Source organism: Peromyscus maniculatus, chromosome 13 (assembly GCF_049852395.1).
Source record: "Peromyscus maniculatus bairdii isolate BWxNUB_F1_BW_parent chromosome 13, HU_Pman_BW_mat_3.1, whole genome shotgun sequence".
Taxonomy (NCBI): Eukaryota; Metazoa; Chordata; class Mammalia; order Rodentia; family Cricetidae; genus Peromyscus; species Peromyscus maniculatus.
The window spans coordinates 56,364,470-56,390,556 of NC_134864.1; the positions used below are offsets into that span (position 1 = coordinate 56,364,470).

At 44.0% G+C, this 26,087-nt stretch overlaps 1 protein-coding gene across 12 annotated transcripts in view; it reads right to left on the bottom strand.

Moving 5' to 3' along the window:
- The window catches only part of Spats2l (spermatogenesis associated serine rich 2 like), a 179,634-nt gene that overhangs the window by 45,167 nt on the left and 108,380 nt on the right, over nucleotides 1-26,087 (bottom strand). For 9 of the 12 annotated variants that reach the window (XM_015994027.3, XM_076550358.1, XM_015994034.3 and 6 more), the window contains 4 exons: nucleotides 24,099-24,148; nucleotides 20,679-20,928; nucleotides 3,988-4,194; nucleotides 2,630-2,765 (listed from right to left, as the gene is read on the bottom strand). In XM_015994027.3, coding sequence (XP_015849513.1) covers nucleotides 2,630-2,765; nucleotides 3,988-4,194; nucleotides 20,679-20,928; nucleotides 24,099-24,148 — 643 coding nt within the window. The remainder of the gene's footprint in view (nucleotides 1-2,629; nucleotides 2,766-3,987; nucleotides 4,195-20,678; nucleotides 20,929-24,098; nucleotides 24,149-26,087) is intronic. The other 3 variants (XM_015994030.3, XM_015994031.3, XM_076550360.1) reach the window with 1 other exon arrangement.

Genomic DNA, 26,087 nt, shown 5'->3' on the forward strand with positions numbered 1-26,087 from the left:
GCCAGCCGGATGGACAGGGCACAGAACTCCCCTCCAGGCTGAGGACTAATCCCCCAAGACCAAGGCTGGCAAATGGCAGACCCCAGGAGTCAACCTTGTCCCAGTGTCTTTCTGCATTGTCCAAGGTTGCTTTTGGATAGGCAAGCAGAGCTGGGTGACCATGTGCTTGGAATGCTTAACAAATTCACTAGCTGGTCCTTTCCAGCTAACCTCTGCTGCCCCTGGCTCTAGACGCTTGCTGGGCAGACTTACAAGCAACAGGACAATTGACTTAAGGAGAGACTGGAAAAAATCCTAACTAGAAATGACTAAGAATTCTGATCTTCAATAGTACAGCATCTCTGCTGTGCTTAAGCAATCCCATGAGTTCTGGGAGTTGCTTTGAACAATTTAGCTACATTCTGGTCCAGAGGAAAGTTCCATGGATGCCATGGCTGGATGAGGGTAAAGGGTCGCTCATCTCAGAAGACCTGGAAGGGACTGAGTGGCGACTGAAGGAGACAGTTTCCTGTCAAGTTCCCGGTGTCTCCTGCACCCTTGGGATCTTGTATGCAGCAGATGGCTTAAAATTCATGAATTTTAGATTAAGTTAGTCTGAAACTTAATCCTTAGTTTTTACAACTCCACAGCTTCTGTTAAAAAGCACATCGGTGTCAAAGCAAGGACTTGGCATGGAGAAATATGTAAAAAAAAAATGCATAAAATTCTGGCATCAAGGGAGGCCAAAGAGATATGGGGGACAATTCCATGACCCTGGGTACCACGGTTGGGTGGTTTCGTTCGGTGGAAGCACCTGTATTTTGGCCTGGATAACTGTGGCTCTTCAATTTTTACTTTATGGAGTTGTTGGGACTCATCCCACTGTCAATACTGTGAGAAGCATAAGACTTTGAACAGATAGTGGGAAGACCACTTCTCTTGCCACGGTGGTTGTTCTACAGAGACTTACATGTGACCAAAACCAGCCAATGGAAATTAGCCATTGCAATTTTTTTTTTCTGGAATTACTGCCTAGTCTCAGGGGCTAAGACTTAATGGAGAAGCAGGGGAGTCTGCTGCCACAGAGCCACAGAGGTGTCTGTCTAAGAATGAGGTAAAAAATAAGCAGAACTGGGAGACTGTGGGAGATACTGCCAAAGAAAGAATAGAGGAAGAAAGTGATAGAGGCAGGAAGGAGGAGAGAGACTGGATCCTGATAGTATGAGAGTACAATTTGACTTAGAAGTAGATTTACCTGAATGGAGCTTCTGGAATGTGTGTGTGTGTGTGTGTGTGTGTGTGTGTGTGTGTGTGTGTGTGTGTGTGTGCGTGTATTTATACACACACACATATATCAGCTATGAGCTTCTCTTTTATCTTTAGTATGGCTTTTTTCATTTGAAATGGAGTCTTAATTGAAATTTTTTCCCCATGATATAACAATCTATACAATAACAAATATTTCACATAAGTAAACATCCAGGGCTCAGAGAGACGTTTTTCATTAAAACCAGCTGAAGGGAGGGAAGGGGCAGCATCTAAACCACATCCGGGTACCATTTTATTATATATATTTTTTTTTTGAAAGAAAGGAAACAGGTTTATTGAGTACATCGTGAAGGGCAGCGAGCTGGGCAGTAACGAGCGCCACGGTTGTGGCTAATACTGATTGTCAACATGACAGGCTCTAGAATGGCTGAGGAGGCCAGCTTCCGGCCACACCGGTGAGATATTATCTAGATCAGATGACCTGCAGTGGGAAAGGCCCACTGTATCTGCGGTCGGTGGGCTGGGGTCCTGGGTTGAACATGAATAAAAAGAAGAAAGCAAGCCAGGTAGCAGCACTCACTCATCGGCTTTGCTTCCCGAATATGGATGCAAGGTGGCCAGCGGCTTCTGGCTCCCGCAGTCATAGCCATGAGCTCCTGTTACGGTGGCCTGCACCCTCAAACTGGGAGCCAGAGTACACCCTTCCTCTCTCAGGTTCTTTTATCACAGCTGATATGACCCCTACTGCCTACGTCAAGAACGGAGCTCTATCATGGAATAAGATGCTTCTTTTTGCTAGGGGAATTTAATGATAATGATGGGGTTATTTTTGATTTTTTTCAAAGATCTCTCATGTGATTAGCCTTTCACGGATGTCAATACCATTTAAGCACCCCACACCCCCGATAAGTTTTAGTCCATACATATCCTTGACATGCTATTAGACCAACTTCAATCTTCCGTGAATTACGATGTCTCTCAGAGTTCTTTTTTTTAAAAGATTTATTTATTATATATACAGCATTCTGCCTGCATGTATGCTTTCACACCAGAAGAGGGCGCCAGATCTCACTACAGATGGTTGTGAGCCACCATGTGTTTGCTGGGAATTGAACTCAGGACCTCTGGAAGGGCAGCCAGTGCTCTTAACCTCTGAGCCATCTCTCCAGCCCCTATCAGAGTTCTTCTTATTCAAATACTTTTTCTTTTTCATTCCCAAGATCTATTTTCCTGCCTACAGAACTTTAAAAAACGTCAGCCAGAGAGCCGTTCTGTGATGCTTATGCATGAAATAAACCACCTTTCCCATCGGATGCTGTTTCCCCGGCCGTGGGGGCGGCCCGGCCTCGGTGAATTTACAGGTGTGGGTCGAACTACTCACCAGTTGTGTAACTCAGCAAAAGCCGCTTTGATCTTCTTCACGGAACTGTCCACTTCCTCTTTGATCATGACGCGGTATCTCGTCAGAGAAACAGTGCAGCGCTGCAAATCCTTCACCGATTTCTCAATATTTGGGCCTAAAATGGATGCCAAGAAAAAAAAAATAGATCAGCGACCCCACTTCGTCTTTTATTTATGAGCTTAAAAAAAAAAAAATGAGGCAAGTCATCCACCCCAAACAGACCTTTCTTTTGTGTTCTGGAGGAAACACCTTGCTAACAGGGAATGGTCTGTCTGGCCCTCTAGAATGCCTTCACCCAGTGGGGGCTCTGGCTGCGCCATGTAGGGGACACCTGTCCTTTTGCTCTTGGGGAAGTGTCATGAACTGCAGTGTCTTCCGATCTAAAGGCCATTTGTGCGGCTGGCTCCCGCTGTAAACACCACGGCATGTGGCTCAGAGCGGACAGATTTTGGAGCAGGAAAATGACATAGAGAAGTACAAATGGGCTAGAGAGGCTGAGCCGTGAGGGCCAGGTATGCTGGCTCCTGACCAGCGTCCTGAGCCAGGCCTGGAAACGGCAAGAGCGTGAAAGCAGCTCTTGGGGGGCCCATCTTCCCGGGGTTTCCTGTAACTCGTACCAGGGTAGAGAGCCTGCATGGCCAACAGACTGTTCTTATCTCACCAGGAGCATGCTTCTTCAAAGAAAGAACTCTCCCTCAAGAAAATGGCACCAGCGTGCCAAGCCAAAGCCAAGGAAATCAAATATGACTGAGGCTGGGTCAGAAGGGCACTATTTAGTCTTGGAATCTGAAGGGAAGTGATTTAGCCGTTTCATTTGTAAGGCTAGTTACGAGTCGAAGACACCAAGGTTCGAACAATGGAAATCTAGTGTGTCAAACAGAAAGTCCTCTACGTGTTAGATTGCCTGAAAGTTCTAATACAGAACTGAGTTCCCACAGGGAAGGCCATCCCTCAAGGAGGATCTATCAGGCTCTAGATTCATCCTCATCTACACAGGCCTGAATTTCATTTGCCTGGGAGGCACTAATCTGTCCTGCGCTAATACTGCTTCCTAAGTGACTGAGATAAACGGCCACTCATCCATCCACAATGGGGGCAGAGAAGGGGATGAACTCCACCTCCGTAATCCTAGACCTCTGAATGACAAGAGAAGGACCACATCTGCCTTCCCGTTTTCCATCCAAGTGGATCATAGGGGGGGAAATGAAGAAGAAATTCAATTGCATGTATGACCCCCCTTTGCTAAGCAGTATTTTTTCTGGAAAGTTCTGCCATCCTGGCCCTTTAATGTGTGTGCAGAATATGTTGAATCATCTGTGCAAAAGAAACCACTTTACCTCTTTTCTTTGCCAGCTCATCTGGCTTTATTTCAAGATGAGCTGCAGGGGCATTGGACTTAACAGGAGATGTTTTTGCCTTGGCTTTGCTTGCGTTACAAGGCTGCCCAGCTGACCACTGTAGACCATCTGACCTCTCTGATGGTCCATGAATAGGTTTGGGGTTCCCATCTAAGGACATTTTCTGCTGCAGTAGTCTGCTGCCTTCTGTAAGAGAACACCAAATAATGACTGTGAAGGGATAAGGTAAAAACACTGGCGGCAAAGTGATGGGGAAATGGAGAGGTTTCTGGTCTTGTTTACAGGCTGGCAATAATGTTTTTCACTGCAAAACACTGAAGGAGCTGTTTTATAGAATTCCCGGAAGAGTTGAGGTCACACCAGAAAGGGCCTTGGAGTTAAGGGTCAGAAGGCCTGGGTTTGTGTGGGGGCCCCCGGTAGCTGCTTGCAGAGAGATGTAGATAAGCTACTTAATATCTCCAAGCTTTACTTCCCTCACTTGGAACTATCCAGCAAGGTTATTATTAACAGGCTTGCAAGAGATGAGTACGATTCCCCATCTCCCTCTTTTCCCCGATTCCGGTAAAAGCTGAGGCATCATTCAGTGTGATATTGAAGTCATAAAAAGGCACCCCCCCCCATCTCCATTAATGCTTTGTGGTATTTCATTCTGAATTAACGAAGGCAAAAGAGTGATTGGAGATGGGGCAAGAATGAAGCGACAACAGGTGATATGATCATTTCATCTAATTTATGGAGGGATTAAATCGGGAAACATCATGGTAATATCTCAACCATGTTTAAAATCCAGGAGTTAGATTCTCTCTAGAGCCTTAATAGATGTGGCCATAAATTAGCAGCACACTGCTTTTGGCAACTCTTAAAGGTAGGTTCCTATGCAGTTATTGCTGGTGTGAATTAAATGGCATTGAAGGGCCTGGAAAGGAAATGCATCACTCTTTAGATTTTACCACAGGGATGTCTGGTATGAAACACAGAAACCGTGGCCAGTGTGCTGCTGAAGGCCAGGTTCGTGGAGAAAGCTGTGGTGAGTGCAAAGAGCGCATTCTGGCTTAGAAGACCCCAAATTCTGAGATTCCCTGTACCTTGGACAACCTTGCAGGAATGTTTTCATCCACGTGGCTGGCTGTGGCTCATACGCATGCAGAGTGCCATCCTCTCTTTGAAGCCAGCCCCTGCCTCCCTTTCTCAGGCAGTTACCCACCCCCTGCTTTTCCCTGCTCCTTGCTGCCTTCATACATTACATTTAACAGAAGGCTTCTGTACCTGTCTCTCGCCATTGCCTTGCCGAGGCTGTGACCTCCTAGAGGGCAGACACTGAGTCTGATTCACTCTCTAAGCTCCAGTCCTTGTGTCTGGTTCAATAGCTTTCTGCAGAACTGTGATTGAGTTAAAGTACACTTAAAATGATTTCAGAGGGAAAAAAAGAGAAAGGAATGAGGCACACCTTTCCCGACACTGTCACAAACATTACAGAGACTAGGGGAACGTGTGAGAGAACGCTATCTGGGTCCCAGACAATTTGATTTCAGACATTAGCTCACTTATGATAAATATAATTTGACTCTAGCAGAATCCATCATTCGTAACCTCCATGTCAAGGAGCTCTCCTGCACAATGAAAACTTTACTGAAAGGGAAATTACAGTATACAATGAAAGGGCCAGCATAGGTAGTGAAGAACCAGCAAACGCTTGGATAGCATTTGTGGCAGTGACAGAACCGATGGAAACGGTGACGTGTAATTTAATCCTTAGTTACACTAACGCAGAACTTCACTGTATGAATGACAGCGGTTGTCAAACTTCAGTGGGAAGTGACTCTGCTCTGGTACTGACTGTCCACACAGCAAGCGCCTGAGGACCGTCATCCTGCACCCCAGGTGGTTCTGAAGAAGCGGAGATGGGTAGACCCATCCGATGACGAATTTATAAACATTTGTGTCGAAACAATGACCAAACCCACGCTGGTTCCAACTCGCGCCCTTCCTAAATCACAGCTGAAATTCGGTCTTGGTGAGTGATTATAAATTCAGAATTCTAAATTCAGCATAGCAGGGTAAATCAGCTGCAGTCTCGGAAATATGGGGATGGATAGCCTAATGGAAATAATGACCTTAGGTAGAAGAACAAAAATTATTCTGTTAAGATGCAAATGAATTTTAAACAGGAGACAAGCGTGTAAATAAACATGAGCTCATTAACCTGGAGCTAAAAATATTTTGTTTGTGCGTCAGAGAATAATACGTGGGCTATTGATTCAGTTCACCACTCATCTTACAGATATTTATTGAGAAATCTGAATAGCAATATTTTTGCCTTCTGGAGAATCATTATTGGGGGAATCATTGAACACCGGGAGCATTTACAGTTCCCAGAGACCACTTGGATCTATCTGCACACTGGCTAGGTAGATTTGTCTATAAATACGGCGAAACTCTAGGATTCTCTCAGGGAGTTATACAGCCACAGCAGAGTCATGTTCATTTTGACCACAAGTCCTGGATTTCTAGGAATACAATAATGGAAGTTATTTCCCGGACTCAGTGATCTTCCTTAAGCATCAGACACACCATCAGGTCTCTCTCTGGAGTCCAGCTTTAAAATTCAACAAACCGGAGGTGATTCACACATGTACACTGTCAATTAGGTAGGCATTCCCCACATGTGGCTACTGAATAGCTAAAATGTGGCTTATCCAAATTGAGATAAGTCCTATAGGAAGCACATCTTGGCACAGTATCTTTTTCTTATGTGAACTGGTGTGAGGGTGTCAGATCCCCTGGAGCTGGAGTTATAGAGAGTTGTGAGCTGCTGGGAATTGGACCTGGGTCCTCCGGAAGAGCAGCCAATGCTCCTAACTGCTGAGCCATCTCTCCAGCCCCCTGCACAATATCTTTAAAAGATCCTTTAATAAATATAAAAATATTGAGACTGGAGGATATTGCTCAGTGATATAGTACTTGCCCAGAATATGCAAGGCCCTAGGTTGGATCTTTAGCATTGCAAAAAAGTAAATAAATAAACATTAATTACACGTTGAAATGATCACATTTTAGATATATTAATTTAGATAATATATGACCCAAGTGAAATCACCCTATACCTTTTAATGTGGCTATTAGAAAATATAAAATTCCATATGTGCTTGCACTGCATTTCTATTGGCTGACGCTAGTATAAACTGTAGGAAGCACGAGACAGACAGTTTACAGTGTTCAGTCACTACTGATCTCTATTCTGCTATGAGAGGGCATTTATTTTAGTCTGCACTTTCCACACGTGAAAGTGGGGACAGAGTGACACATGTCTTGCTTATCATCGTCTGCTTGATATCTACTGCTACTCGACAAACACTGAATGAGTGAATGAAACGTACACAACAATGAGCCAGCATTACTTCAGGGCTTCGCACAGCTAGGGTCATTCCAGTGATAGGGTACCTGGTCAGAGAGGAGTCTCCGTGACTTTAATATTCATCAAGGACTTCAGCAACGTTTGTGACATTTTGGAAAGAAATGTTATCACTGCAAAGAGCCAATTTGCTAAGATTTCAATAAAAATCGTACATATTTTTACTCCATTCTTTCCCAGGTATTTATCTTAACAATGGCTCCCAGAACCTTCTGTGGTTTTGAACTTCACAATTACCAGAACCCCTTTGAAACTGAAAAATACTTAGCACATCTTAATAGAGCTGGTGTATGACTTAGCTTTCTGATTCAAGTAGACTCAACAGACACTTCACATGGAGTGCCCTGATGTGTTAGCTCTGGCTTTCATATACAACACAAGTAAGTCACATCGCTTTGCTCTTGACACTAATATGTAAAATGTCAGAAGCTAATATAAGAATGGAAGAGCTTAGTGAGTCTGAGGTGACCTTCTTCCTCTAAATTGCTTCAGCAACACTCTTGGAATCAATTGACTATTTGCGTGAGTTGGTTTCTGGACTCCGTTGTATCCACTGAGGTAGTTATCTGTCCTCACTTATATCTATATAAGAAGTACTAATATCACATAATGTATGTTCTCCAGGTTTGTTCTTTTTATCCTAAAGATTATTTTGTCTATCATAGGGTTCTTTGCATTTCAATGTAAATCTAAGAATTAGCTTTTTCAATAAAAAATTTCAATAAAATGTCTGGCAGAATTTTAATTGAATTTGTGCTCAATCTAGAAGCCAATTTGAGAGAAAGCTGGCCTATTATCAAACTAGAATCCTTTGATTTTTTTTTTTTTTTAGTTTTTCGAGACAGGGTTTCTCTGTGTAGCCTGTCCTAGAACTCACTCTGTAGACCAGGCTGGCCTTGAACTCACAGAGATTCCCCAGCCTCTGCCTCCCGAGTGCTGGGATTAAAGGTGTGCACCACCACTGCCTGGCAAATCCTTTGATTCTTAAACATGATATATCTCATCATTTATTTGAGCCTTTGAAAATTATCTTAATATTGTTTTAGTTTTGGGGTCTTAAATATCAAAAGTCAAATTTATTCCTAGGTATTTTAGACTTCTTTTGCTTTGGTATGTAAGATCTTAATTTTTTTTTAACTCCCAAATGTTGGTTACTATAATAGAATATGGAAACACTAATATATATATTATATATATATGATATATACATATATCATATCATATCATATAAACACTAATATATATATATATTATATATATGATATATACATATCATATATATGTACACACACACACACACACACAGACCCCCACATCTTAGCACAACTGATGCCATGATGGAAGTACCATCCATGCCTTGGAATCTATCATGTATACAGGGAGCACCACCAGCCAGAGTGAGAACAAAGACCTACTCCATCAAAGTCGATAGTTCTGGGAAAGTCCCTAAATGTACTAACCCTGCTTTTCTGGCTTCTGTAGTTCTGCTTCTGGCTAGCTGTCCTTGCTAACTGAGGTGTGTCAATCCAGGATTTGTTTTGTGTGCTTAAATGCCCACCCTGAGAAAGGCTCAGGACTGCAGTCAGCTCCTGAAACCCACCGGGGTCACTGGAAGGCTCGTAAAGACTTCCTATTGGCTTGAACTCATGTCTGAGGAGTCTTCTCTGGTGGATACCTCCCAACAGATACCTCACAACAATATTAAACTTATATCTAGAGACTTTTTTATGACCTACTAATAAACTGGTGTATTTTGATGAAAATGCAGATGTTCCTGAAATACTGGGTATATGGACCTATCAATTAAATTAGTTGATAGTATTGAGAAAACCTATGTTCTTACTGATGTTTAATGTACTTGTCTCATCAATTAGTAAGAAAATAGTATTAAATTCTACAACTATTATGGATTTGTCTTTCTTTAATTCCGTCAATGCTGCTGCATAGATTTTGAAGCTCTGTAATTAGGTTTAGAGTTGTGAACTCTAGATATACTGACTTACGGTGTCAGCATTTCTCGTATTGGAATCTCTTCCTCCAGTGCTAATGTGGCCACACCAATCTTCTGCACTTGGCTGTTTGCACAATGTAGTTTTCCTAGACCTTACTTTTAATGTTACCTTTTACAATAATCACATATAGCTGGGTTTTCTCATCTATTCTGCCAATCTCTGCTTTTTAATTGAATTTTTAGTCCACTTACATTTAATGTAATTAATGGTATTATTAGATTGTATCTACCACGTTGCATTTATCTTAGTCTAAAAACTTAAAAAATTAGATGTTGTTGTAAGGATTACAAGATTGTATTAACAGTTTATCGCAATGTTCTTTATAATAAACATGTGCTCCTTCATGAATAAGTTAGGTCCCATACAAGAGCATAATCCCACTTACCCACTTCTGTCAATACAGACACATGGGCTTGCATGATAAGATATATTCAAATTCTAAATTTTCTAAAACCTCTTTTCTCTAGTTTTTAGGGGTTTTTTTTTGTGTGTAAATTTGATGCACTTATAAGAAGACAATAGGAAGTAGACTGGCAATTTAAATCTAACCTCAAGGAATGTAGAAAATATAGCAACCCTAAAGTCATTATTTTAACCTATTAAAATGGATTCAGAGTCTGCCCCAAAGAGGATATTCCAACAAAGCATATTATCTGATCATGCTTAAGGGTTTTAAGGTAGTTTTTATCTAGAAAAGTCAATATGCAAAGCATAACTTCGTTGTTAGAAAATTAGGTTTAAAATTCCTAATGTCTGTGTCACTTAAAGCATGTTACCACTCTCTTAAAAATACTTAAGTAAATATAATTGCGTTTTATGATGACTGGTAATGTAGCTGATAGTTTTTTGGTATCTGATCTTACTGTTCTTAAATATTTATAAGAAGAAAAATACAAATGGAAATTACCTTAAGAAATAATCTGTTTTTAAAAAACAGTAAGATTAATGCAACCTTTCTGAACAGAGGCATATTAAGAACTTAAGCTCACACCCACATGTGTGCGTGTGTGTGCACACACAAATACACACACACACACATACACACACACACACACACACACACACACACACACACACTTTTAAATGCAATAATTGCAGGGCTCAGGAATAATCAGTTTTCCACAGAAGCTATGCACTACAGTGTTGTTAAGAGCAGATACAAACTGAAAGAATGAATCCACACGGAAAACAATTTAGAAAGAATTAAAAGATGTGGCGAATTCATACAAATAATACAGCCATTAAAATGTGACAAAACACATGGTTTTCTATAGTTAATACATGCTAATAAAATGGTCCTCTCCCTCAGATGAGAAGCTTCCTTATGTAGCAGACGGCTATTAATACTGGGACTCACAACGACTCTAAGAAAGAGAGTCAGTGGCTACAGAGAGAGCTCATCCCTAAATGGACAGCTGGATATTACATTTCCAGCAAGGCTCAGGGAGTACTGTGGAAGATGTGGTGGGAAGACAGCAGGAGCCAAGGGTTGGAGAGAACTGCTTAGGACTCTCGGACTCAGAGCAGCTACGGTGCAGACCCCGCCCCAGCCAAGACACTACCGGCAACGGATGGCCCAAGGGAAGGAGAGTCAGTCTCCTGCAATGCTATGGCCTACCACAGTCAGTTGCCGAAGATCCAGTGGCCACTTCACATTCATGCACATATGTTCATCACTGACTGGACACAGGGGGTTGTGAAAAGGAAGACATAAACTTAGGAGGGAGACGTAGGGGGTCTTACGGGAGAAACTGGAGGACTACAGTTTGGAGGTGTGCTCTGAATGCACTGTTTTTGGAGCTGGAGAGATGGCTCAACCTCTTGGAGTACTCCCAGCTCTTAGAGAGGAATTCCAGCTCCAGGGGATCCAACACCCTCTGCTAGCCTCTGAGGGCTCCTGCACTCATGAGCATATATCCAGACACAGACATACATGCATACACCTAACTATTTTAAGTCTTTAAATACATTGTACTCATGTATGAAATTACCAAAGAATAAATAAAAAAATTAAAGAAAAATAGGTAAGAAGCAGAATGTTGGGATGTGGTTGTACTATAACAGAATCTCCTATCTGTCTGTGTTACATGTTTGTTCTATTCATAAATAAAAGATGAGATACCCTGGGAGAAAGAGTCTTAACAGGTACTTAATGATATGATGTAATGCTCATACTTCCACACTAAGTAAAACAGAATACTAAAACTCACGTGCTGTGTAATTATTTTTGTGAAAAGCCCGTGTATCTGTGCCCCTAAAGTAATTTTGAAATGAAATTTAACAGTGGTTGTTTGGGGGAGACAGGACTGATTTAATGGAATTTTCCAAATTTCCTCAATTAGGAGAAAGTAATTTTAAATACGGCAACACAAACTCTACAATTGCCTCTAAAAAGCAAAAGATAATAACTTAAAATACGACTACAGCAGGACACAGGGGCCATCCAGAACACGCTCAACCTTTAGATCTGAGAACGAGAAAGACTTCCTCTGTACTCAAAGAAGTGAGACTTGTGTTTCACTTGTGTACAGTTTGCAGAAGGATCTGGTGGAGAGGGGATGCAGGGGCTTCCTGAGTGTACTTCTGTCGTAGTGAGAGAGAGACTGGATGGTGATTTGGGTGGGAAAAGAGACGCAGAGATAGTGAGAAATAGATTAATGTTGCGAATACCTGGGAATGAAAATCAGCAGGTTTTGCTAGCAGATTGACAATTGCGGTGGGGGGGGGAGGACGGGGAGGGGAGGAGAGGATCGCGGAGGGAGGTAGCAGGTGAGAGAGGGAGTTGTCCTGAGTGCTGCCTAGACTCCTGGCTTGAATGGATTATGAACTCAAAAACAGAGAGCCAAGCTTAAAATGGAGATCAAGAGCTGGTTTGGAGCATGTCATTGAAGGGCTCTGAATATCAAATATAGACCTAAAGTTCAGAGGAGAGTATGGACTGGGAAGATTTGTGTGAGCCATATGGCATAACTAAAGCCAGGGCATGGTCCAAATGACCTAAGGAGAGAGCCAATCTTTATATGATGAAGGACTCGGGGCCAGCCAAGCCTTGAGGCTTATCAATCCAACAACCAGGCAGACTGACCCTCAAGGAAACTGAGAGAAATCAGTAAAGACACAGGGAAGGTTAAAAGGGCCGCATCATGGAAGCCAAGATGGACGAGACACAGTGGGCAAAGACAGAGGAGTCAACAATGTTGCATCTGCTGAAAGGAGAAGATAAAGTCAGGATCCAAAGTCTGCCGGATTCAGGAGCTGGGAGGCTGCTGCAGACAGGGATAGCGAGGAGATGGGCTGTAAGCCATCAAAAACAGGCTGATGAGTGAGGTGGGGCTCATGAAATGGAGACAGTGGGTAAAAAAATAACTCCTCTAAGATATTACAGAATAACAGTCGAGTGAGGAAACCTCAGGAAAGTTCTCCCTGTTCCAGCCACTGGCCAGTGATTTACCATCGTCATCTCTTTTCCCATCTCTGCAGGACAGGGTGGTTAACAGATAGAGCAACTTTGCAGTGGAGCTCAGAACACAGGGGTTACTCAGACGGAATGGCAGTTCTGCCCTTTCCAAGTTTCCTTCGCAAATGTGGATAGGCATTATTATTCCACCCAAACCCCATGAAACCCGAGTGGCTTGGAGGCCATTAGAGCTGGCGATGTTCTGACCGGAGACATGTATTAAAAGATGATAGATAATAACAATGGATCGAGTTGTCAATGGCGGAAGACAGATATGTTAAGTCAGATGCACGCCACTGTCTTAGCTCCTTGCAAGGCAAGTTCAACCCTCTTTGCACCTGACAGAGTCATTTAAAGCTTTGCTAAAAAAAAAACCTCAAAACTTTTTTTTTTTATGAAACCCCTCCCTCCCTCTGTGTTCATTCTACTCAAGTCCTTCTGTAACTCAAGTCACCATCTGAAGGTTCTGAAGGTAGGCTATTTAGAGGTGAGCTGCAATAGAGTGTGTTTTTGCTGGACAAGATAAAATGTGTTTTGTCAGTGAGGAAGGGGGGAGAGGTCTCTGGGCATCATTTGCTTAGGAAACAGAGGGCATTGGGTGTCCGGTGGCCTTCAATCACTACAGCCAGTGCCTAGCTAGGTCCATTTCTGCTCCAGACTGCCCAGGGGCAGAAAGCAGAAGATCTGAGTCAATGAGCATATAATTGAATGCCTCTCCTAAAATTACCTGTACATTTCAGCCCCAGGGCTGCTCGAAGAAGAGGCCAAGGCTGAGCACTGTATCCCTCTCCGTGGAAGCAAGCCAAGAACTTAGGTCTTAAAATAATAATTAACGACGAACATGAAAGATAATTATGTGCTTTAAAATAACAACAAAATGTATGTTTGTATAAGAGAGCATAATCTCTGCTCCATTTAAAGAATTATGTCTTTAATTTTTCAAAGATAGCAAAAAATCTATGATGATAATCACAAGGGCTTCTCTGAGGTGGTTGCCAAGTGGAAACAAACAAACAAGTCTGGCTGTTGAGACCACTACGACCTGGCACGTGATACTGAAGTAGCCCAATCTCAGCTTAAACATCTCCCCTTCCGATGTTTATGTCACAGTATGACCTCATCGGAAGCCACCGCACATCCACCATGCCTTCCGATAAGTGGCCCGTCAAGCTTTTCAGAACCTCAATGATCTTGGTAACTTAGTTTTATGTTGGCTTATCATCCATCTATTTTTCCCTACCCAACAAAGTACGTAAACTCCCCAGGAGCAAAGGCATGGCCATCTGGTTCATCTTCAGATAAAAACAAAACAAAAAACAAAACAAAAAAAACACCCGGCATGCCTTGGATGCTGAGACAGATTTGCTCACTGAGAAAACCAGTGGCAGAATGGTTTCCTCTCCGCCAGATGCTGTGTTGAGCACTGCATGTATTTCATTCACTGTTCACCCAAACCTTAAACAGTTAGATTTTGTTGTTGTTTTGCAGGGGAGCAAAATGAAACACAGAGCAGTTAACTTTTCCAGGGTCATAGATCCAGTCATTGAACAAGGCCGAGGTTTGAACCCAGGCATTTCCACTGCTAGGCACCCCGTTCTTGCTCATGATACATTGGGTCATTTGAGAAGAGGTACTATTGAAACCCTAGACTACGCAGACAGAGCTTCACTCTCAAAGCTCTATGCTTGCAGCTTTCCTGTTGATCTTTTCTAATCCTCTGGCCCAACACTGGGCTTAGAGGAGCAGGAGAGATCATGTTGGAGCTCCTGCCAATAGTAACACAGGGGAAAAAAAAGTTGGCTTGGAAACCCTGTGGGGACCTCAGAACACAGACCTGTTCTGAGATGTTTGTGGTTGCAGCGAATACAAAGGAGGGACACACATCCACATTGTAACAAAGCACATTGTAACAAAGCAAGGCCCTTTCCTTCTCCATTGGTTTATTCTGCATGGAGAATGAGGAGGCAGTTCCAAGCTTGTGAGCCCCTCGAGTGCTTATTGTAAAGGGACAGCGGATTCAGGGGCAGGGACAGCCTGCCCTCTGCGTTGTGGAGGCCAGTGAGCAGAGCAGGGAGCCCTCGGTCTGTGACTAACAGGAAAGGAAGATGTGGCCTCCCAGAATGCTTTAAGGATGAGAAACTGTAAAGCGAAGCTGCTGGTGGCCACAGCCCTGCTTTCCAGCCGAGGGCATTCCTCCAGCTGGAGAAAGACGGAGGGGAATGTGATTTCCTGTCCTAGCCCAAACGCAGATAAGGCTTGAGAATCTGAGGTTCCTAAAACACAGCCGGAGGAAGATTTGGGGAAACTGGACCCTAAGGTGCTTTAGACATTTAGATTGGAGGCCTCAGGAAGTAAAAATTACTGTCTTTAGCACTGCTTTCGATAAAATAAACCTCTGTCCACTCTTTGCTTGACTCAGTATCTGGAAACAGGATGGTTTTGATTGGATTATGTAAAAGATCTAATTTGAGCTGTTAGTAAAAATCCTGAAATACAGAAAGTACTACTCTCAGGCTTAAAGCCTACTCCTCAAATTCCACGCTACGTGCTGACACACAGCACTGTCCCAACAGACAGCGCTCTATTTACAGCCTAGAATGATGGTGCTCTGGGTGGTTATTTTTCATGTAGGAAGTCACACTCACACCCCTGAGCCACCTGCATATATCTTAAAGCTAACTTTTCCCCTACCAGAATAATGATTCTGTTTAAGACTTTTAAAAAAAAGAGAGATCCTGAATGTCAAGGTGTTATAAAAAGATAAAAACACGCCTTGCACATGTCCATAGTCTGCTGCCCGGCGGGGCATTCAAGGCAGGCTTTGTCGAGCTGGTTTCATTACTGGAGAGCCTGATAAATGTGCCACCACTAGTAGCCTGGAGATTTCTTTCAGGCTCATGCTGTGAATCCACTCAAGCACAGAATATCATTATATGGCTTTGTTACCATTACTTTTTCTAATTTTTCAATTATACATTTTTCAAATTTTATTTTTAGGAATTAGCTAGAGCTCATGGCTTTAGCATTAACTCTTCACTGCAATTTAGACAGACCTAATTGCGTCAAGTTTTGCCAAATACAGAAGGGTACAGAGTAGCTCCTTGGCCTCTCCACCCAGGAGCCTGGGTTTCCCCCCAAGAACAGGGTCTAAGGCTCCATCTCATCCTTTCTTCTTCTACTCAAAATGGGGCACAGAGTATACACATTCTAACCTTCACCTGTGATCTGTCTGTTAGTGGGCTCAGGATATCTGACAGATTAAACAAGCATCTTAGAGTCATTTAACAGTTTTGGCATCGACATCATGATGGGCCTTTATTATCTTTGAAAGGTAAAAACCTAGCCAGTTACAAACTTATTTTGAAATTTATGATCATAACAGGTGGGATGCTAATGAAGTTAATGGTCAACCCAGAGGGACGCTCTTCCTTTTACAAACATACCTAATGACCTTCCATTACTACTATTCATTCTTCAGTAAAAACGCTTACATAAAATATAAAGATCTATAAGGAACCAATGACAGTAACAAATAATACCTTCAGGTTAACCTCAAAAGGACCAAAGGGATACAGGGATGGCATTTTGTGCAATCAAGAATTCTTCACAGTGAGCCCCATGCTGGTGCTTATCAAGCCCCCTTGCACATAGAACAGCCTCAGCTGGCACTTAAATGTCAAGGCAGCTGCCCATCCACAGTGAGGTAAAGGGCTTCTGCCTGGCACTTACTCCAATGACTTGACAGACTTACTGAAACTGGGTAGGACAGAGGCATAAATGATAAGTAAATAAGCAAATCTATGTGCTAGGCTTTTCGTTTGTGATTGATATCAAAACAGCAGCCTGAGTAATTAGATTTTTGAAAGTAATTCGTGTGAAAGCAATAACAAGCAAAGCTGGGAATCTGCCATTCGATTATTTAATTTCTTTTTCCTGTCCTGACTATAAATCAAAAACATTTTTTAAAAAAATGAATTAAAAATTCCTGGAGACTTTGGATTCAAAACGCACTAGGTTATTTTCATTGTGGCCACTGTTTGGTTTTAAGACTGTGTCGTGTAGTTGATAAGGGTGACTGGCCACAGCACTATGAATGGGATGTGTAGGAAATGGGAAGAAAATTAAGGCTGGATGAGCAATTTCAAGACTTACTAGTGTGATACGGAGTGTCATGACCTGTTGTCTCCTCACCGTATTCCTCATTTGCTACATACCACCATGGGGTTTTGTTTGTAGTTTGGCCTCTTCTGCTAGACTGAAATCCTAGGCAGGGATATGTTGTGGAATAGTCTTTTTGTACACTGTGGATAGGTATCACTCTGGTTGGTTTAAGAAAAGGCCAATAGCCAATAGCTAGGTAGTATTTCCAGGCACAGAGGATGCTGGTAAGAAGAAGGGCAGGGATGCCAGGAGATGCAGAGCCAGCAGCACGGGCATTACAAAGTACAGGTAACCAAGCCATATAAAAGAACGTAGATTAAAAGACATGGGTTAATTTAAGTTATAAATGCTAGTTAGAAACAAGCCTAAGCTATCGGCCAAGCTTTCATAATTAATAATAAGTCTCCATGTGGTTATTTGGGAGCTGGCAGGTGGGACAGAGGAAGACTCGTCACAGGGATAATATCTTACTCATCTTTGGCTTGTCACAGGACAGCAATGCCATACCAGCAGCAGAGGTACCATGGACGAGGGTGCTGAGCAAAAGCCTCCTCACTGCTTCTTAACCTTTTAGCCTTCTCCATCGCCTTGTCCCTAGACCTCTCCATGCCCACCAATCTATGACCATCTCAACTGCTCAGATGGAGGTGGCATCTCTGCTCTCCGAACCTGAAATTCACTGTGTGCCAATAGCCTTGGCTACAAGACTATCAGAGAGTGAGTCCTACAGAGCCTACACAGCACAGATGTCCTCCTCAGAATCTACCGGGCACTCAGGACTCAACTAAGAGGCCTCCATGAGTGGCCCACACCAGCCCTCCTGGTATTGGCTCTGGCACCCAGCACCCCATCAGACTGCATGTGTCGTACTTGTGTTCTCAAAGATTTTACAGGCACATCTATTTACTTAGGGACACTTCCTTCATATAGTAAATATAAAGACACACTGTCCACAATATCCAGCTGGATATGGCCTTTTCCATCTTAAGTACAAAGTGACTCATTGTAAGTGTGAACATTTGGCCACTTTATACGGCCTCCTGGTTTACCTAGTCAAAAAGGTCTCAGATCTTTATTGAAATTCTTTTTCCGCAGGTTCCATCACATATTAATTTTATTTTTAGGATTTGCTATAACCATGGGGTAGTGGGCCATTTTATTATTGAGATGTTAGGTTTGAATGGGTCCCTAAAAGTGCTGTAAAGTTAATCCCTAATACTGAGTGTTGAGAGGTAGGCCTTTATGGTATGATTGGGTCATGAGGACTCCATGCTTATGACTAGCTTACAGTTGTTATAGCGGTGGATTAGTAGTCTAGCCTCTTCAACTCTCTCATCTCTTTTTTTACCCCAGTGTTTGGCTTCCCAGCCTCTAGAACCATGAGCCAAATAAGCTTCTATTGTTTATAATTTCCTATCTCTGGCTTTCTGTATTGCCGCAGTAAGAAACAAACCCAAACAGTTTTCTTATATTACCAAAAAAGAAACAGGACAGTAGAGAAGAAAATGATGTATTCAAAGATAGACAGTGTATTAAGAAGTAGCCTTCTCCCGTGCTCACAATATCAGGGCTGGCTCGCCCACACCTCTGCCAATGGCTTGGCTCTGTTGTGCTGCCCATGTGAGTGCAGCTGGTGGGAGACCTCAGGGTCAGCTCTTCCACCTGCCTCCGGCATTGATGGGCAGGGGTGGGTCCCCCCACCCTCCAATCCGCCCATACCGCCACATGACAGGTGAATAATTGAGTAAGAGGGACAGCTCTCCCATACTCACAACGTTGGGGCTTGCTCACCCACACCTCCGCCAACAGGACTGGCTGCCCAGGCCAATGGATACTTGTGAGTAAAGACATGCACAAAAGGGTTTACTGTGTGACTCACTGTGCCACACAGAGTTTCCACGACGAGATTTTTTTTCCCATTTTTTTTTTCTTTTTTATATTTTACTGGGGGGTGGGTGGTGGTGGTGGTACAAGGGCAGAGGGCAGATACAAGGGACGGGAAATGAATGGGATCCAGATGCATGATGTGAAAGACATAAAGAATAGATTAAAAAGAACGTTTAAAAAAAAAGCAGCCTTCTGGGGCTGGTGACCTAGCCCAGTGGGTAGGAATACTTCCTGTGTAAACCTGAAGACCTGGGTTTAGGTTCCCAGGCCCTATGGAAAAAGCTAAGCATGGCTGGGTGCCTGTAAAACCCCTGTGCATGGTGGGCAGACAGGAGGGTCTCTGTCGCTTGCTGGCCGCCAGACTACCTAAGGGGCAGCGAGAGGCTCTCTCTCAAAGGAATAGGTGGAGAGTTACAGAGCACGAGGCTCCTTACGACCTCCTCTGGCCTTCAGACTGGCATACACACCTGCACACACATGTGTACACATAACGCACACACAAGTAGACTTCTGAGGTTACTTCACAGCTGCTGCATAGATGATTAATCCACATTCTAACACCCTGAATTTTCCAGTCCACCATATAAAAGGAGATAAAAGAATCTGGTCCAAGGAAAGAGTTTAATCACGTTCTCTCTTGTCATAAATTGTCTTTCCCTTATCCTGGGGGCGGGGCGGGGGGAGTGTCTCTTCAAACTAGCCTTGCCTAGTCCCCGAGGTTCCTAACATGGACTAGTTGTGAGGGACTGGGGCAGAGTCCCTGAGAGGTAGGAGAGGGAGGGGGGCGTGACTAGGTAAACAAGATATAGTGAGTGGCTCCTTCCTCACCCTCCTGACCCAAGACAGAAGTCTGGCAGCTTAAAACAAGGGGGTTTCCTCCCGCCTTAGGGACCCTGCTGAGGGATGGCTGGACAAGTTCAAGCTTGGGTCAGGACATGTTTTCACAACATCAGTGGTCCATCAGCTCTTCTGCCTCCTTCAAACTGAACAACCCTAAATTAGGGGAAGAAGACCCTTCACAGATGTAAAAACAAACCAAACCAAACAAACAAAACCAACCCTTAAGAGGAGCTGGGCTTCAGTTTCCAAGTCCCCCTCTGCTGTGTGGAAGGTCTTTGGCTCTGTGTGCTTTCTATCTATGTCTCCTCACCCCTAATAAAAACTTTTCTTGGGGGTTGGGGATTTAGCTCAGTGGTTGAGCGCTTGCCTAGCAAGCACAAGGCCCTGGGCTCGGTCCTCAGCTCCAAAAAAAAAAAAAAAAAAAAAACCAAAAAACCAAAAAAACAAACAAAACAAACAAACAAAAACCCTTTTCTTTATTGGCCAATTCTGGCTGATCCACTCCACTGTGCTTCAAAATTTCCCTGCTGTTACATGTTAACGCTCAATATATTTCCTGCCTTTGAATTCTTTAGCTGGCATAGACAATGAACCGATCAAGAACCCTAGACAATAACAGAACCATGGAGCTTTTTAGCGGGGTGGGGATGGGGTGTGTGTGGGGGGGGTGGGGATCCTCCCAGTCAGTGCAAGGACAGACTGAGCATCTCTTGAAGGTCTAGTTGTACTACCTGGCTTCAGGACTCACTGGCATCTACATGCTAGCAGCTCAGACTTTGTCATCCTGTGCAGCGCAGCAGCAGCCATTGCTTTCAAGGCGTGACCTCTGCATGTGTGTGAGTGCATGTGTGTGCCTGTGTGTGTCCATCATGTTAAGCAAATAAACTTAGGAACAACGGACCTGTGACCCCGCGAAGAGCCCTCGGTGGTTCCTCCAGTATTGAGATCTTTTTCTCACGTGGTGTGAGGGCCAGTTTTTCTCTGGCAGAGTCAGGGGATGAGCAGTCCTTCTCACAGCCGTTCACGTGCCCGTTCTGCATCAGTGGTACCTGCGGTGGCGGCAGTGGCCCCACCTCCGGCCGCTCCACCTTGTCCTTAGCTTCTTTGTTGCCTTGATGCTGCTTGGATTTGCTTCTTTTCCTCTTATTGTTCTACATCAGAAACAAAGGGGAAAAAGAGCTGTGTTCAGCAGAGGCTCCTGAGTGCGGAGTAAAATAAGACAATCATCCGGACGCCCGGCGTTTCATAGAATGGGTGAACACACATTTTTTTTTTTATTAAACACTCAGATTAGTCTAAATATTGTGCTTCTCAAGTAAGTTGTTTTGAATTTTTACCTTGCAATTGTAGTAAACAAAAAGTTTCCTTAATTTGAAAGGAAAAAAAAATACAGGAGCAATAATTAAATAGCAAGGAAGTAATTTTAACAACTTAAGAAAGACTCTTAGGATGACAATACAGAAAACTCTAATAGCTCTGAAGGAACTGGTGGCATTAGGGAATAGCTCTTGCTTCTTGAAGCCGTTCTGGACTAGGAGGCCAGCTGAAGACTCAGGTTCCATTATCTGGGGAGGGAGCCTGAGTGACAGGAATAAGGTAGGCCACCAACAGCAAAAACCTGTTATCTAGCAGTTTCCTGAAACATTCCACCTTGAAGGAAGCTCCTTAAGAGGGAAGGGAGCTAAAAGTAGCTTCCAGAAGTCCCTGAAACTGACCAGATTCACTAGGCAACTTGCAGGAGGAGGTTCTCTCCTTGCACCATGGGGATCCCAGGGTACCAACTCAGGAGGCCAGGCTTGGCAGCAAGTGCGGGCACCTGCTAAGCCATCCCAGGAGCCCCCAACTTTGGTATTTGAGTCCTTCCTAAAAGTAAACAAAGGATTCCTTTGGGAATCTCTCTCAAACCAGGCAAACCACAAAGAGACTTACAGACAAGGCAAGATGGCCGGGAGAAGCAGAAACCAGCTGAACTGCCAGGAAGATGCTCAGGCCAACCGAGGTACCTGCAGGTTCCCAGCTTTGTGAGCCGTCACCCATGCTGGGGTGGGCTTTGGCTTTGAATCATTTCTGCTCCTCTAAGTAACCCCTCACCCATATTCCTGTAATGAACTCCAGTAAAACTCGTGGGTTCACCAGGTTATACTATGGTGGTGTCCCTACTTTGATCCCTCATGGGATCCCTATCTGGGGTGAACAGACATGTGCTGCACCTCCCCAGGAGAAGTCTGTTACCCAGCAAAAGGGAGCACAGAGCAGAGCTAACGTGGATCTCTGCCAAGGTATCGACCAATCAGGAAAGTACAGGAACTGCTGTCGCCATCCAGCAAATCCAAGGCAGCCAGAGGCTCCAGAATCATCCTGGGGTTATTTAAGCTGGGGCAGGGGCTACTACAGGGTAACACCGGATTTGCCCACTCCACCTGGACCCAGGACCTCTCCAGTGGCTAGCTTAACAGAGCAAGGATCATCACATACACTTGCAAATAGCTCCATGTTGCATTTTATACAAAGTGTTATAGACTCTCAGAGTTTTACTGTATTTCTCCTCATAGGCTTGGTCACTGAGTATATAACAGCATTCAGGAAATGAAGAAAATGTTCCTAGTTTGCAGAACCATTTTTCTGGAATTTGCGCATGCTCTCTTTCTCAACATTTATTGTGTTACAAAGTATGGGTAGACTTCGGTGGAGGGGGGGAGTTCTCTCCTTGCACCTTGGGGATCCCAGGGTACCAACTCAGGAGGCCAGGCTTGGCAGCAAGTGCGGGTACCTGCTAAGCCGTCCCAGGAGCCCTCGACTTTGGTATTTTAGTCATTGGGTATTCAATGCACTTAACGATCAGTGTCGCGCACACCTCCATCGGAAAGTGTGTCCCACCTGTGGAATCTAGGCATGCCGACAGAGCACCAGTGTGGCGCTTCCCTCCAGTGTGCTTAGAGACCTAAAGAACCTGCTCCTCCCTCTTTAGCTGCCCCACTTGCTTTTCCTTTGAAGTCTCAATCATGTCCCGGCTCTTCTGAGTGGGAGATGTGTATTGCTGAGCACAGGCCAAAAAAAGGGACAGTGGAGACTAATCTCCCCCCACTTCCTCCCCAACAACCCCCACCGTTGACTTCTGGAGTTTAAGCCCAATGTCCATTGGGCTGGGTCTGGAGACCATCTCCCCACTGAACCCCTAAGAGGAACTGAGCAAGGATTTGGGTCTGCAGCTGTGGTTTGCGCCCGCCTCCCAAATCAGAGAAATTTCAAAGCACACATCTGAAATTTTTCCATGTAAAGATAAATGCCGCCTTTCAGTCACTTGCAAATCATCCCGATCTCCCAGGGAAGCCTGGGGAAGCTATGATTAAAGATAAGCAGCCAGTGTCACAAATGGCAGCCAACAAAGCAGGGGAACATCTCCTAATTCTCCCTCTTCTACACGAAACTCCAAGGAGAGGAGCAGCACAGGCGGAGTCCAGAACTTTCTGTGATCTTGGGACCGTACGAAAGCAGCCACATGGCTTTTTCTTTTGTTCAAAACCTGTTTCCCACGCCTGTGATCTTCCCTTCGGGGGCAGGGTGGGTTGGCGTCTTATGTCTATGAGAAGCAGAGCACAGGGCTGTGTGGTGCCCGTGTGGAAACGCAGGGCTGGGTGGCTGTGCAGAGGAGCAGACTTTCCATTGTGTGTGTGTGTGTGTGTGTGTGTGTGTGTGCAAAGTGTGTGTGCAAACACACCATGCCTGTGTCCAGGAGCCACACAGCCTGTGACTTGACGGGGCAGAGTTGTCATTTGAACAGGACAGAGGAAAATCTCCCCAGTGCTGTCAAGGAGCAGGTCAGGAGCACTCCAGAAGGACCGTCGCTCTCTATGGTTTTAAGGCATTTCCTCTTTTCATTAAAGACTGGTTTCAGGGGAAAAGCTCCCTTTGGATAGAGATTTTTCAGTTGGAAAAAAATGTGACAATACATTTAGAGTGTTTAAAGTATCTTTAAAGCACTCCTTAATTTTTTTCCTTTGTGCTATGGGATATGCTCGGGCAAGTTAACGTCTTCTCTACTTTGAATTCTGACGCGGGGCTCCCCTTACTACTTACAAAGAGGCACGGCTCTGGCCCTCCTTAAGCACACCTGGTGGGTAAAAACAATGGACAGAAAATAAGGCCATTAGGAGCGAGAGTGGCTGGTACGGCAGGCAGGCAGGCGCGGATGCGGAAGCTTTCCGGGTGTGCACGTAAACAGGTTTGAATGATGCACAAGATTGGCAGCTTTGTTGAAATAGTAACACCGCTGAAGCCTGGATTGAAGCTGTTACTAATTCGCCGGCACCCTTAATCTTACCTTCTTTTTCCCTGTCATGTTCCATTCTTTAAGAACTTGAATTGCGCTGCCTAGATAAAGAGAAAGAGTCTTCAACAAATATCCACACAATAAAGGCGACAGAAAATTCATCTGTGCCCAGGTAGCAAGGGGGTAGGGGGAGGCGGGGTGGACTCCTTCATTTGTTTCGATACAGCCTACCTTAATAAAAATGCCAGTTTCGTTTCTCATTTCCAAGATTTTCATTTAATTCACTGCACAGCCTTGGTTTTTATAAAAGTATTAAGAAGCCCTACTTCACGAAGCTTACTCTTTTTTTTTTTTTATCATGATATTGTCTTAGGGAATATGAAATATATCTTGAGAATTTTCTGATAGCTTCGTTGCCACAGGTAGAATTAAAATTGTTCTGTTTGATATAGGAATAAAGTTTTATCATCTTCCGAAGCAAACATGGGATTCTCTGTGTTATTAACCACGACAGCCGGCCCTTTCTGTACGGCCTTCCTTTCTCCATTTTTATTCTCACTCAGTTATGTTCAAGACTTGCAGGGGGCTGAGGAGGACAGAGCCTGTGATAAGTTTCTCTCCATCCACCAGGAAAGGATAGAATGTGTTCTTTACAAGGCTTCCGGTTCAAAACCAACCAAATTCACTAAATGACTAATGGTCGCCCAGTCACATGCATAACTTGACCTGATGGAGTTAAGAAACATGTCCTCACTATCAGCTGTAGTCAGTTTCCACACACTTTAACAAATGTATTCCAACTTTCTGGGAGGGAGTTCAACAGTTCCTGATAGTGAAGGGTCAGGTGACTGAATACAAGCAGGTACTTCAAGGGAGCGGGTCCCAAGAAGTTCAACAATTTGAAGCATATTCTCGGATCCCATGACACCGACAGCTGTCTACAAGACACTGGCTAACCAGAGACTAGCTTCGAACTGGTCTCTATGGTGAGCTTCAGATTAGTAGGCCGCTGCTATGGAGGGCACTGACAGACAAGCTGAAGAAGGCTATGGTGTTGAGACAGACTGACCACTCCTGTCTATCCGGAGTTTCCAATTCAGCTCCCTCTGCTGTGGGATGGTCTGTATGTCAAATCTGTTGCTCTGATTGGTCAATAAATAAAACACTGATTGGCCAGTGGCTAGGCAGGAAGTATAGTCGGGACTAACAGAGAGGAGAAAAGAAAGAACAGGAAGGCAGAAGGAGACACTGCCAGCTGCCGCCGGGACAAACAGCATGTGAAGATGCCAGTAAGCCACGAGCCACGTGGCAAGGTATAGATTTATAGAAATGGATTAATTTAAGCTATAAGAACAGTTAGCAAGAAGCCTGCCATGGCCATACAGTTTGTAAGCAATGTATGTCTCTGTGTTTACTTGGTTGGGTCTGAGCGGCTGTGGGACTGGCGGGTGACAGAGATTTGTCCTGACTATGGGCAAGGCAGGAAAACTCTAGCTACATCCCTCCTTGTCTTGTTTAAGTTGCATGCATTGGAAATAACAAGGCTGTACTCAAAAGCAAACTAGAATTTTTCTTTTCCTTTTGGTTTTTAGAGATAGAATTTAGTTTCTCCGTGTAGCCCTGATTGTCCTCGAACTCGCTCTGTAGACCAGGCTGGGCCTTGAACTCACAGAGATCCACCTACCTCTGCCTTCCGAGCGCTGGGATTAAAGGTGTGTGCCACCACCGCCTGGCATGTAGTTACACCTTTTATTAACTGGGTTGGTGTTTCTCTAATGTGCCCAAGGAGTTAATATTTGTCAACAGTTTCCTGGTATGGGGCATTACTCGTTGGTTATTTATCAGAGTCATTCTTACAGTTAGACTTCTACTTTCTAAGTAAAGTTAAACTTTAAAAAACATTAAAAGTTGTTCTGGAAGGCAAGCTGCGGCTTTTGCAGTCCGACACTCATTAGTCTCATTTTTGTATTTTAACATCAATCTTATTTTTAATTTGGAAGGCAAGCTTACACAGAGTAATTATCAAGAAGTACTCTTATT